The sequence below is a fragment of the Chiloscyllium plagiosum genome, chromosome 27 (assembly GCF_004010195.1).
Source record: "Chiloscyllium plagiosum isolate BGI_BamShark_2017 chromosome 27, ASM401019v2, whole genome shotgun sequence".
Classification (NCBI taxonomy): Eukaryota; Metazoa; Chordata; class Chondrichthyes; order Orectolobiformes; family Hemiscylliidae; genus Chiloscyllium; species Chiloscyllium plagiosum.
In genome coordinates this window covers 48,176,717-48,190,903 of record NC_057736.1, presented here as the reverse complement: position 1 = coordinate 48,190,903, position 14,187 = coordinate 48,176,717, and the positions used below count along the sequence as shown (strand labels likewise).

General features: G+C 42.2%; 1 protein-coding gene across 1 annotated transcript in view; it reads right to left on the bottom strand.

The window, feature by feature from the left end:
• mrps15 (mitochondrial ribosomal protein S15) overlaps window positions 1–13,818 on the bottom strand; it is a gene marked incomplete at its 5' end in the record, with an annotated part of 38,953 nt that extends 25,135 nt beyond the window's left edge. Inside the window, 4 exons of the mRNA XM_043717135.1 lie at window positions 1,004–1,088; window positions 2,986–3,034; window positions 5,553–5,628; window positions 13,740–13,818. Coding sequence (XP_043573070.1) covers window positions 1,004–1,088; window positions 2,986–3,034; window positions 5,553–5,628; window positions 13,740–13,818 — 289 coding nt within the window. The remainder of the gene's footprint in view (window positions 1–1,003; window positions 1,089–2,985; window positions 3,035–5,552; window positions 5,629–13,739) is intronic.
• Between the last annotated feature and the right edge of the window lie 369 nt (window positions 13,819–14,187).

Genomic DNA, 14,187 nt, shown 5'->3' with positions numbered 1-14,187 from the left:
AGTGGTGGAGGCTGGTACAATTGCAACATTTAAGAGGCATTTGGATGGTTTGGAGGGATATGGGCCGGGTGCTGGCAGGTGAGACTAGATTGGGTTGGGATATCTGGTTGGCATGGTTGGACCTAAGGGTATGTTTCCATGCTGTACATCTCTATGACTCTACTTCCAGCTTTTTTTTTAAAAAGATTCCCTACAGTGTGGAAACAGGCCCTTCAGCCGAACTCGTCCACACCGACCCTCCGAAGAGTAACCCTTCCAGACCCATTCCCCCTAACTAATGCACCTAACTCTATGGATAATTTAGCATGACTAATTCATCCTAACCTGCACATGTTTGGACTGTGGGAGGAAACCCACGCAGACATGGGGAGAATGTGCAAAGTCCACACAGACAATCGCCCGAGGCTGGAATCGAACCTGGGTCCCTGGTGCTGTGAGGCAACAGTGCTAACCACTGAGCCACCGTGCAACACAGACTCAGGGGTTTCCCAGAAGAGGTCTAAAAACTAAATGGCTGTGTAATATTGCTATAGATTACAGTTTTACAGATTTCAGTTGCAGGAATATGCATTTAAGCTGTGTTAAAATTAACCTGAAGAAGGGCTTATGCCCGAAACGTTGATTCTCCTGTTCCCTGGATGCTGCCTGACCTGCTGCGCTGTTCCAGCAACACATTTTCAGCAGTTAAAATTAACTTGGTATTGTCTCTTCAGACAGAAGAGTCTTTGAAATACGTACATCTTCAGGAGAGAGCTGGAGGTGAATTGAGTCTCGACTACAGCAGAGATCACATCGTCTGAAGTTTAGAGTACTAATGGAAAACACTACTCCATGTGATCTCTGGGACTGGTTTGGTTTGATAAGTCTTATGCCACTTGCCAATTATGCTATGAAACATCAAGTCATAAAAATATAAACTCAGATGCTTAAACCAGTATATAAAAAGAGCACTTTTAACTGAACACAACCTGTAGGGGATTGCATAATGGAAATGCATACTCACTTTGGACTTCTGTAGAGCCAACGTCACTGGGACTCCTCTGCACCTTCTCCATCAGCTGGCTTGTTTTCAGTTTCAGCTTCTCTTTCTGGAGTGAGTAATTCAGCATGTCAGTTCAATATCAACATCGCAAGGTCAATCACTAGTTAACAGCATGAGGAATTTCCTTTTTCCAGTCTGGATTTATATTCTAGAATAGTTACAGAGGAGGGATGTTTGGAACAGGGACAAAAGCAATGGCTTCAGGCCTAATATTAAATCTGACTTCATCACCCGTCTTCTTAAAAACACCCTGATCTCTCATTTCACAGATGCTTGAATCCCTCTAGTTGGGTTCCAATCATGCGATAGCACAGACATGGCTCTTCAGAGTCAAACAAAGGACTTCCACTCTTCATCCTTCATGTTCGGTCTGCAGCCTATGACATGGCTGACTACATCGCCCATCATTTATTCATAGCATTCATAAAATCCCTTCAGTGTGGAAGCACGGTATTTGGCCCGTCAAGTCCAGACTGACTCTTCGAAGGTACACCCAGATACACCCTAATATCCTATCCTGATACACCTACATTTTCCATGGCCAATCCACCTAACCGGCACATCGTTGGACTGGTGGAAGAAACGGAGCATCTGGAGGAAACCCGCTAAGACATGGGGAGAATGTGCAAAGTCCACACAGACAGTCACCCATGCCTGGAATCAAACCCGGGTCCCTGGCGCTCTGAGGCAGCAGTGCTATCCACTGAGCCATGCTTCTCCAGTCATCCAGCTGGGTGAGACTAATCTCATCTGGTTCCATTCTTAACTGAGCTAATTATAGTCAGAGTAACACTTCCAAAGGCTTCTTTTCCCACTCGCACATATTTATTTCTCTGGCACACATCGCCAGGAGTCTCTCCTTTGTCCCCATCTAGTCCCCTCTTCCATATGCTGACCTTGATATCATCTCAAAGCATAGCACTGTTCAACTCAGTTGTACTTCACCACTCCTCACTCTTTCATTGTTGTAAAATCATACAACTTCTTATTCAAAGTAGGGGACCTAGATGACCAGAAATTTTCTCTATTTAAATAGAGATGAGTTCAGTCTCTACTGCAAACTCTGTTCCGTAGCAAATTACTCCGATCTTCTCCCTGCAAAGTCTGCGAGTAAAACAGATTATTCAACAGCTAGGTGCCACATTGGACCACAAGACGCTTTCCCACCTCATCATGTAGACTCCCTATTTGCATTGCCGTAACAATCCCCAATTTTGCCCTTACTTCAATCTCTTTGCTTCGGAAACTCTCACATGTGCCTTTGCTACCTCAGGATTGGATTATCCCAGTGCTTCCCTAAGTGACCTCCAAATCCTGCCTTCGGTAAGCTTGAGGCCATCAGAAACCATGCCCTAATTTGCAAAAGTTCAGTTGAACCACACAGCAGCCCTGTCAAACAGCGTCTAAAACTTTAAAATTCTCATCAGATCTCTCCATGGCCTCACAATGGACCTTCCAGTCCCACAACCATCCACAATATCTAGGGTACTCTAACTCTGTCTTTTTGAAATTTTATCCTTCACCACTGATGGCTGTGGCTTCAGCTGCCGAGGTTCTAAGCTCTTCAATTCGTTGTCTAAACCTCTCCAACTTTCTCTCTCTCTCTCGGTCTTTTCTTGTGGGGCTCTTCAAAATAAACTTTACTGACCAAGCCTTCAGCCATCTGCCCTCAGTACCATGTTATGTGGCACAGTTATCAAAGTTTGTAACAACTGTAAAACACCATGGGATATTTTATTATATTAAAAGCACTATAGAAATATAAGTCATTTCAGCCTCAACAGAAGATCTGCCTTTGGTTAAGGCTCAAGCGGTGGATTGAAAATGGAGATTATCAATGCAGCAATAAAATAAGGTCATTACAATATGAGAAAAAGACAAACGGGAAAGCATGGGCTCCACACTACTTCAATAAAATCTAATCTGAAAAGGGAATGACTTACATGAGATGCCATTTCCAGTGAGAGCAGCTTTCGAACCACATCATTGGTCCTGCAGAATAATTAGATTCACAATTCAAATATACAGGAGAACAGTCTCGCGTAGGACATGCAGAAATGGGGAAGCATTCAATGGCATTTGCAACTCATTTGCTGAAACTGTTTGCACCATTATGCAGGAAATGGACATTTTGGTTTGGTGCATGATAAATAGCAGGCAAAGACTGTCTCCAATGGGAAGGAGAACCTAATCATCATCCCTTTGAACTCATCACTGTCAACTTAGATGGCACTGAGCTATCACGAACATTGGGCAGCTGGCATTCTCCCTTCATAATCTTGCTGATCACAGTGAATCGATTCTTTTAAAAGTTGTTTGTAGATATGAGAACGGGTGCTGGTGTTGGCACCAGCAGCACCAGGATGGCAACATCCCTATTACCTGAGTCACGAAGGGCCAAACATACAGTATTGTAGGGTAATAATGAGTCATTGAGTTCTTCTGACAAAATATTAATTTTTAACATGAACTTTACTGATGGGCTGAAGTGGTTCGACTGGGACATCACATCCATCCTAGGTCAAGCCAAACAGAGACATGCATGAGAATTCCTTGAAGCACAGCATTCCAACTGGAACTCTCTCAACAAACACATCGAGTTAGACCCCATCTACCACCCCCTGAGAAAAAGAACAGGCAATGTTATCACCACAGGAAATGACATCACCAACCCAAAGAAATCCAAACATATAAATAGAAAGCAGGAATTATCAAGTGCTTCGCCCGGACGCTCATTGAAGAAACATCTGGAATTTAACCTTCCAGGTCAGCGAGCAAACCTAAATCATTTAATGTGTAATTCTTGATATCCTTCAGAATAGAAACCTACCGATACATGTCATGAAAACTTCCAGTGCACCTCACCATCTATAATCTTTTGAGGTAGAAAGTTTCAGATCTCAACCACTGTGAGAGGATAAATTGTTTACTGACTTTACCCATGCTATAAGTTTAAGCTTGTGTTTAGATTTCCCACCAGACAGAATACATTGTGTTGAATTCATCATTCTGAACTGAAAATGTGTTGCTGGAAAAGCGCAGCAGGTCAGGCAGCATCCAAGGAACAGGAGAATCGACGTTTCGGGCATAGATGCCTCTTATATGTTGCAATTGTACCAGCCTCCACCACTTCCTCTGGCAGCTCATTCCATACCACCCGCTGTGTGAAAAGGTTGCCCCTTAGGTCTCTTTTATATCTTTCCCCTCTCACCCTAAACATTTACCCTCTAGTTCTGGACTCCCCAACCCCAGGGAAAAGACTTTGTCAATTTATCCTATCCATGCCCCTCGTGATTTTGTAAACCTCTATAACGTCATCACTCAGCCTCCGACGCTCCAGGGGAAACAGCCCTAGCTTGTTCAGCCACTCCCTGATTATCCCTTAGTCTTCTGTACAAAGTCACTAGTTGAAAGTGCAGAGGTTTGGCAGAAGTTGATTGGCTCTGGCCACCAAATCTCAATAGGCAGCAATGAGAGATAGAAGTACACATGCTGAAACCCAGCAGCTACCACCACAGCTTTAATAGATTAGATTAGATTAGATAGATTATAGATAGATTACTTACAGTGTGGAAACAGGCCCTTCGGCCCTACAAGTCCACACCGACCCGCAACCCACACATACCCACTCCCCTAACACTACGGCCAATTCACCTAACCTGCACATCTTTGGAATGTGGGAGGAAACCAGAGCACCCTGAGGAAACCCACGCAGACACGGGGAGAACGTGCAAACTCCACACAGTCGCCTGAGGCAGGAATTGAACCCGGGTCTCTGGCGCTGTGAGGCAGCAGTGCTAACCACTGTGCCACCGTGCCGCCCACAATTGGTTGAAGAAATCCGCCCCAACCCTGACATAGTGTCTTCAGTACAGTGGTAGGACCAATTGCATATTCAAGACATTCAATCCCACAATTAGATACATTCAAGACCAATGGCTTAACTAAAGTCTTCATATCATGGGATGGGAAACTGACTTCCCATTAGTTATTGAATTTAGGAGCTTAGTATCATATAATCATAGAACCTCTACAGTGCAGAAAGAGATTATTCGGCCCATCGTGTCTGCATCAACCCGTCAAAGACCATTCCACGCACCCCATCCCTATAACCCACATGGAATTTGTAGCATGGCTAACCCACCTAACCTGCACATCCAGGGAGACTACGAGGCAATTTTCTTTTTCCCTAACCAATCCACCTAACTCGTACATCTATGGACTGTGGGAGGAAACCCATGCAGACACAAGGAGGACATGCAAACTCCACACAGTCATACAGAGTCCCAGGTATTTTGAGGCAGCACTTCTAACCACTGTGCTAATGTGCTATCCCCAGATGGGTATTCAACCCATAACCTATGGCTTAAAAAACTTATGCTTTTTCCATTAGGCCACAGAGTCCTAGTATCCTGACTCCACACACCAACACGGCCCCCCACCTCTACTTCCAGAGTATGAGTTCAGCAGAAAAGTATGGTGCTGTCATTAGGAAACTCAGTGTACATACGTATTCATTATCTCCAGGTCTTTGTAATCCTTCTTCAGCATGGTTGATGACAGGTCATCCAGCTGGCTAGGAAATTCTGCAAGGAGGGGAAAACATATTAAAATATGATAGCATTTGGACTTTATAAAACATAGGACATCCTGCCCAGCCTATCTCTACCCACATCATTAAGAGCCACTCACTAGCCTGCATTTCCCACAGAGGCCTGCAAACATTTCTCTCTTCTGGCTTTTGATAGTTACTATTGAATTGACTTCCATTATCCTTTTGGGCAGTACATCCAGGTTTTTCCCAATCTAAATCTTTGATCCTTGTTAGAGCTCCACTCACTGGCTGTGCTCTGATAGTGCACCCACATGTCCATTAATATTTTGAAACACTCAAACGAGTGTCTTACTCAAATTTGCACATCATTTGTTGACGTTAGACCATACCTCTATTAGCAAAACCATACTGGCATGGAAGAGAGATCAGGACATAGCTACCATATCAAATTGCCAAACTGCGATGTTCTTTGCTAAGGGAGTTATGGAGCAGACTGCTGTTCTTGATTAGCTGCCCAAGGAATCTGACATCATTTAGAGTGATTTGACTGTTCTGAAAGTAACCAGTCACCATACACACTGAATAATTAAGTAATGCATTTTGTAAGTTGACCACCATTTATGTCAACCCGAAATCATTTTTATCTTTTATCCGTGTTGCTGCATTCACTACTAGATCAGATTGAACAACATTCCCCTGTATCCAGGACCAGTGTTAGTCATCTCCAGCAATGAGCCTTGCGTCATTCCAACTGTTGGGGAAAATCTGTAGTTCGAGGGATATGGTTAATTGAGAGAGCTACTGGGCAAATGACTTGGAACCTTGAATTTTTGAGGAAACTCATGAGGCTGTTGTTACAGTTATCATTTGCCTCTTGTGCCCAGCACAAGGCCAAACTACTTGGGCTCACATTTCCCCCATTAATTTTATGATCATTGGTTCAAGCTGTTAACATTTCAGTATTTTTCTTCCAATGCCCCATTGTAGCACCCAGCTGTCATCCTTGTGTCAGATTGTGACATACAGTCAATACAGTGATAGAGTCACACAGCACAGGAACAGACCCTTCGCTTCAGCCAGTCCATGCCAAACATAATCCCAAACTAAACTAGTTTCACCTATCTGCTCCTGGCCCTCATATCTTTAAACCTTTCCTATTCATGTATCCATCCAAACGTTTTCTACACATTGTAATTGTACCTGCAACCACCACTTCCTCAGGGGATTCATTCCACAGGCGAACCACCTTCTGTGCAAAACATTTGCCTCATGACTTTTTAAAATCTCTGTCCTCGTACCTTAAAAATGTGTGCCCTAGTCTCGAAATTCCTTGTCCTGAGGAAAAGACCACTACCATCAACTCTATCTACACCTCTTATTGTTTTACAATTTCTATCAGGTCACCTCTACAACCTCCTACACTCCAGTGTTGAAACAAAGTCCCATCTGTTTCTGTGCTGTACACCTCCATGACTATCCAGCCTTTCTTTATAACTCAAACCTTCCATACCCAGGAACATCGTGGTAAATCTCTTTTAAACCCTCTCAGCTTGATAATACCCTTCCTATAACTGGGCAACCAGAACTGGACACAGAAGAGGCCTCACCAATGTTTTGTACAACCTCAACATAACACCCCAATTCCTATACTCAAAGGACTGAGCAATGAAGGCAAGCATGCCAAATGCCTTTTTAACCATCCTATCTATCTGTGATGCAAACTTTAAAGAATTATGTACCTGCACCCTTCAGTCCCTCTATTCTACAACACTATGCAAGGCCCTAACGTTAATTGTATAAGCCCTATCGTTGTTTGTTGTACTAAAATGCAATAGCTTGCACTTATCCAGATTGAATGCCATCTGCCATTTTTCAGCCCATTGACCTATTTGATTAAGATCCTTTTTTAATCTTAGAAAATCTTCCTCACTGTCTACTATGCCACCAATTTTAGTGTCACCCACAAATGTACTAACCTTGCCTTCCATATTCTCATCCAAATAATTTATATAAATGTCAAACAAGAGAGGACCCAGAACCAATCCAGCCTTATGGAACACTGCTGATCACAGATCTCCAGTCCACCATCACTCTGTCTCCTGCCATTAAACCAATTATATATCTAGTTGGCAAGCTCACCCTGAATCCCATGTGACCTAACTTTATTAATTAGAACCTCACTATCTTTATTCACCCATTATTCCTTAATCATACTCATCTTACCCTTCACTTTCAAGCCGAAGAGTGTAGTGTTGGAAAAGCCCAGCCAATCAGGCAGCATCTGAGGAGAGGAGAGTCGATGTTTCAGCACAAGCCCTTCATCCAATTCCTGATGAAGGGTTTATGCTCGAAACGTTGACTCTCCTGCTTCTCGGATGCTGCCTGATTGGCTGTGCTTTTCCACAGCATGACACTCTGACTCTGATCTCTAGCATCTGCTGTCCTCACTTTCTCCTTACCTTTCACTCTAATAGGAACAAAATACCTCTGAACGCTTGTCATCACACTCTTGAATGCCTCCTTTGACCTGTGAACAGCCTATTCTAATCAACTTTTGAAGTTCTTGTCTCATACCATTAAAAACTGCCTTACTCCAATTAAAGACTTCAACATTTATGGAAGGCTTATCCTTTTCCATAACTATTTTGAAATTATGAATTATGACCCAAAGTGTTCCCCCACTTTTACTTCAGTCACCTGCTCTGCCTTAAGCCCAAATGAAGGTCTAGTTTTGCTCCTTCCATAGGAAAAGCATCCACATGTTGATAAAGAAAATTTTCTTGAACACATTTGACAAAGTCTTCACCATCCAAACCTTTAACACTATGGTAGTCCCAGTCAATGTTTGGAAAATTGAAATCCCCCATTATTACAACCTTATAGTGCTTACATATATCAGAGATCTCCCTACATATTTGTTTCTCAATTTCTCTCTTGCGATTGGGGGCCTTTAGTACAATCCCATCAAAGTGATCTTTCCTTGTTTGTAATTTCTACCCATACAATTTTCATTGGATGATTTTTCAGCACTATCTTCCCTAGTTACACCAGTAATATAATTATGGGTGGCACGGTGGCACAGTGGTTAGCACTGCTGCCTCACAGCGCCAGAAACCTAGGTTCAATTCCCGCCTCAGGCAACTGTCTGTGTGGAGTTTGCACATTCTCCCCGTGTCTGCATGGGTTTCCTCCGGGTGATCCGGTTTCCTCCCACAGTCCAAAAAATGTGCAGGTTAGGTGAATTGGCCATGCTAAATTGCCCGTAGTGTGTGGTGAAGGGGTAAATGTAGGGGAATGAGTCTGGGTGGGTTGCTCTTCAGTGGGTCAGTGTGGACTTGTTGGGCCGAAGGGCCCGTTTCCAAACTGTAAGGAATCCAATTCCTTAATGAAAATACCACCCCCTCTTTTCTTCCCTCCTTTTATATTCTTCCTAGAGCACTTGAAACCCAGAATACTGAGCTGCCAGTCTTGTCCGTCTCTCGGCCAAGTTTCTATAATAGCTGTAATGGCCTAATCCCATGTTCTTAAACATTCCCCAAGTTCATCAACCTTACCTGTTTAGACTCCTTGCATCAAAATAAATGCAGTTTAGTTCTTCAGAGTTACTACAACTCTGACACTCTCGCCTTATTTTTCTAATTGACATGCTTTCACATTAAGAACCTTACCCATCAATCCTTCCAATTTTACTGCTACTTAGAATTCCTCCACTCACCTTCTCTATCAGTATAAACACTCCCTTAATAGAATGATAAATCTCCTTGCTAAGATATTGGTCTCTTTCCAGTTTGGGTTAGACCCAACCTTTTTGAACAGGTCATTTGGGATAGAAGAGACATTCCAGTTGTCCAAAAACCTGAATCTCTGAACGAAGGCTCAGTGGTTAACACTGCTGCCTCACAGCACCAGGGACCCAGGTTCAATTCCAGCTTTGGGCGACTGTCTATGTGGAGGTTGCACATTCTCCGTGTGTCTGCGTAGGTTTCCTCTGGGTGCTCTGGTTTCTCCCACAGTCCAAAGATGTGCAGGTCAAGTGAACTGGCCATGCTAAATTGCCCATAGTGTTATTCAGAGGGAAATGGGTATGGGTGGGTTACTCTTCGAAGGGTCGGTGTGGACTTGTTGGGCCGAAGGGCCTGCTCCACACTGTAGGGAACCTAATCTCAATACACCAGCTCTCCAGCCATTGGTTTAGCTCCTTTACCTCTTGTTGCTTCGCTCGTTTGAGTCTGGCATTGGAGGAAACCAGAAATTACTACTTTTAAAGGTTTTATTTTTTAACTTTCTACTTAACCTCTTAAATTCTCTCTGTTCTGCCTTAATTTTTTTCCCTAAAAATGTCATTCCTACCAATGTGTACAATAATTTCATGCTTCGCAATCTCACCTTTAACAACATGCTTGAAATGTTTAGAATTGTCCTTAATCCTAGCTCCAGGAAAGCAACAAACCACCCTAAACATATGCTCACTGCCAAGAATCTCCTGTCTATGCCCTGGCAGGACAGTCACTTATAACAATAATTCTATTAAATCTTGTCAAATGCTGTCTAACATAAGAATTGTTCCAAGTGTCCAACAACTAACTGGCCCTTCCATTTTCCTGAGAGACTATCCCCTTTGACAGTTCCAAAAACTGAATATCTATTTGATAGAGGAATAGCCAGAGACTTTTGAACTACCTTCTTACTTTTCCTGACAGTCATCCATTTGTCTGACTGATCCTACTGAGTAATAAGTTTTCTAAATCTACTAGCCATCTCTGTACCTTATATATGGCCTTAATAACATTAAGCCTAAAAAGAAATTTCAATCATATCTTATATATAAAATAAACCACCTTTCATTACTTACAGAAAATAATATTCAAATGGAAAAAAATTTAAAATATAATTTCAAACATGTAAAACTTAGATAAGATCAGCCGCTTAACTGATTAACTGAATAAAAATGATTCCACTTCAATAAGTTCCTCAAAGGAAACAAAACTTCTCCAGAGCTGACCATATGTAGGACACTCTGGAAGAAAAACACAACTCCTTATTTTAAAAGAAAAGCATAATATTAAAAAAAACCTTCTAAAACATATAGACTTTCTAAATTTCTGAATTAAGAATAAAAGAAACCTCAGCCATTCACTGTAGACTCTCAAAAAGTTTATTTTTAAAGAAGTCCACTTAAAAAAAATCCCAGTTACTTTTGTTTGGTTCTTTTGGATTTTTTTGAATATTCATAAAACAATAAAGAAAAAAAGTCTTATATTAGTAAACTATATTTACCATAATAACTGCAAAAAAACCTATAATAAATCTTTAACTAAGCCTGCAATTGCAGGAGCAGCAGCTACCTTGGCCCTTTCTGAATATGATGGCCCATTTCTGAACATGATGGCCCATTTCCAGAGAGTGTCATCACTGACTTTCAGTCTTGGTTCAAGGTGGTTGTGCAGACTTAAGACAGGTTATAACAACTTATCTCCAAGTTCTTGCTGTGGCACTTTATTTTCTCATACTTTATGAATGGTTGACACTCAAATATGGGCAAGGCATTCATTGGGATCCTCACATCTCTGACAGAATTTTATCATACGAGGCCAGCCCTGTGTAAGGGTCAACCTTGTGGGGTTCATAGAAAGGAAGACAGGAGCAGAAGTAGGCTATTCGGCCTCTCAAGCTGCTCCAATATTAATTATGATCATAGCTGATCATTGAGCTCAATATCCTAATACCACTCTTCCTCATACCTCTTGATTGTCTGCTTGAAAACGCAAGCTTTGGCCTCAACCACTTTCTGTAGGTGGATTCCAGACTCACCATCCTTTGCATGAAGAAATTTCTTGTCATCTCAATCATCAAAAGTTTACCCCTTATCCTTAAACTGTGACCTCTGGTTCTAGGCTGCCCCACCATTAGAAACATTTTTCTTGAATAGAACCTGTCTGTCTTGTTAGAATTTTATGGGTTTCTATGATATCTTCCCCCCCCCCCCCCATTCTTCTAAACTTCAGTGAACACAGTGCTAGCCGACTCAATCTCTCCTCATACATCAATCCTGTCACCCCAGGAATCAATTTGGTACACCTTCGCTGCACTCCCTCTATGACAAGAACATCATTCCTCAGAAAAGTAGGCCAAAACCACACATTCCAGGCGTAGCCTCACTAATGCCTTGCATAAATGCAGCAAGACATCCTTTTCCCATATTTGAATTCTCAAATACATAACTGTTGCCCTTCTTTACTGCCTGCTACACCTGGGTCTCAAATTTCAGCGACTGGTGCACGAGGGACACCTAGGGTCCCGCTAAGCATTCCGCGCTCTCGATTTAAACAATAATCTGCCTTCCTACTTCTGCTATCAATGTAGACACCCTCACATTTATCTACATTGTACTGCATCAGCCATACATTTGCCCACTCAGCCTGACTAAACCACACTGCAACATCCCTGCATCGTCCTCACAGCTCACCCTTTCATACAGGCTGCATCAGCAGGAAACTGTTAACTAGGTGTGATGATTTTACGTTGTATGCAGATTTTATCCAGGTATTTGAGACCTTATCGCCTTTAGAGTACAATATGCCTATACCCTGGTTTTTGAGCTTTAACCATTTTGTAAATTCCCACTCTCGCTACACAGTGTGATTGCTTATCAGAATGAATGGACCCTGTTTAATGTTTCTCTCCACCTTGGTGTCCAAGTCATTAAACAGTGCTGACATCCACAAAGGCCAAAGATGAATACTTGATTCTTCTCTCTCCCAGGACGATGGATGAGTTGACCCTTTCCAGAGAGCACACCTATAGATCCCAGGCAATACTATCAGTGAGAATGGTTTATCTCCCCTCTCCTTGTTGATTGGAATGATCTTAGTTTTGTTTCTTCCACCACATGGTAACGTTTAAATCTGAGACCAGAGTTATGAAGTCTCTGGGGACACACACACACTATGTTGAGTTTTAATAAGTAGTTTGTAACCAATGGAGTCAAAGGCCTTCACAAGATCGACAAAAGTAGCTGCTAGGTTCTTTCAGTTTGTTTCATAGTGATATTTTTGAGGACTGTGATAATTTTTATGCACCCAGGAGTAGCTGCAAGGAAACCCTTTTGCCAAGAATTGATTTTGATTGTCTCGTGCAGTCACTTCACCATAATCTTTGTGAACAATTTGAGCAGTATTGGACTTAATGTGATGGCCATCAGTTGTCAATGTCTTTCAGACGATTTGGCTCCTTTTAATAGAGACAGGCATTGGATTTGATTTCAGCCAGAGAGAAAAATTGGGTTAGGTGTGAGATCCAACGTGGATGTCCTCAACATCTCCCAAGCTCCTGTTGGCTGGACTGGCTGTATTTTTCATATCAATCCTCTTGATAGTTACATTTACTTCCAAATCCTTCTCACTTTTCACTAGTCAAATGCCAAGTGCTCAGGGACACCCCAAATATCCATAAATTATTTGGACTGAGTGTTGGTCATTAATATCCCTACATTTTAGCTAGTGGTTCAGTTACCCTTTTTGGACATTTGGAGCCCATGTCAGCGGAGCAGACATCCCTCAGTAGCTCAACTTCTAGGAAATCATGAACAAGATTGTGCAGTGCTATTGCTTGGGCCTTCAACTGGGTGTTCTGTAACCATCTGCACTTGTCTGTGGCTCGCTTAGCTACTTCATTTCCAAGGCATTGGTTTTTTTAAATTGAATTGCATGACATCCTCTAAACTACTGTGGCAGTTCATAAAGATTAGTTTCTTCCTTTGATTTTTCATCATCTCTGGTTTGGATGTGGCTTTCAAGACTGAGATGCTCCTTGCATGCCTGACCCATTCATGCTGCCAAAGCCAATCTTTACTACATGCATAGGTGCCTGTGTGTTTGGAAAGGATGAAATGGTATTTACAGTGTAATGGTAACGTGTTAGCACTGGGGGTCCATTTTCTCCTTTGAGTACAGCCCATTCAGAAATTTCTCACACAACTAAAGCTTTAAGATATCCATTAGTTTACAACAGTCTGCAACCGTTGATCTCTCTGATAATTGAACTAATACAGAAACAGGGTGTCAATGTGTTGCTGCAAAAATTATACAGCAAGAGCAGATTCCCTCTCAGTATCTGTACTATCCACTGATGTTTGTTACATACCTTGGGTTTTCTTTGAAAGACTGGCATAATTGTTCACGGCTACCGAACTGGCACCTGTAGGAAGACAGCCAACATTCAACAATGGCCACGAAATGGGTTAGACACTATCTTGTCGCATCATAGAGGAGTAAACTTGTACTATGATATTTTCTAAACTGGATCTGGAGAGTTGGGTTATGAGCACTGCAAAAATACTCTAATTGTGCACTCAGGCATCTTTCGTATCTCAAATTAGCAGTTGGCTGGTTTGCAATGCAGACAGATGCCAAAACACAGGTTCAATTCCCACAATTATCACAAAGAAGTCTCCTTCACAACCTCTCCCCTCACCTGAGGTGTGGTGACCTCAACTTCAAACACCAGCAGTCACCTCTATCTAAAGACAGGGCAGCTCTGTGACCCTGCAGCACTATGGTTAGTTTAATATTAGACAGTTCAGGAAGATTAG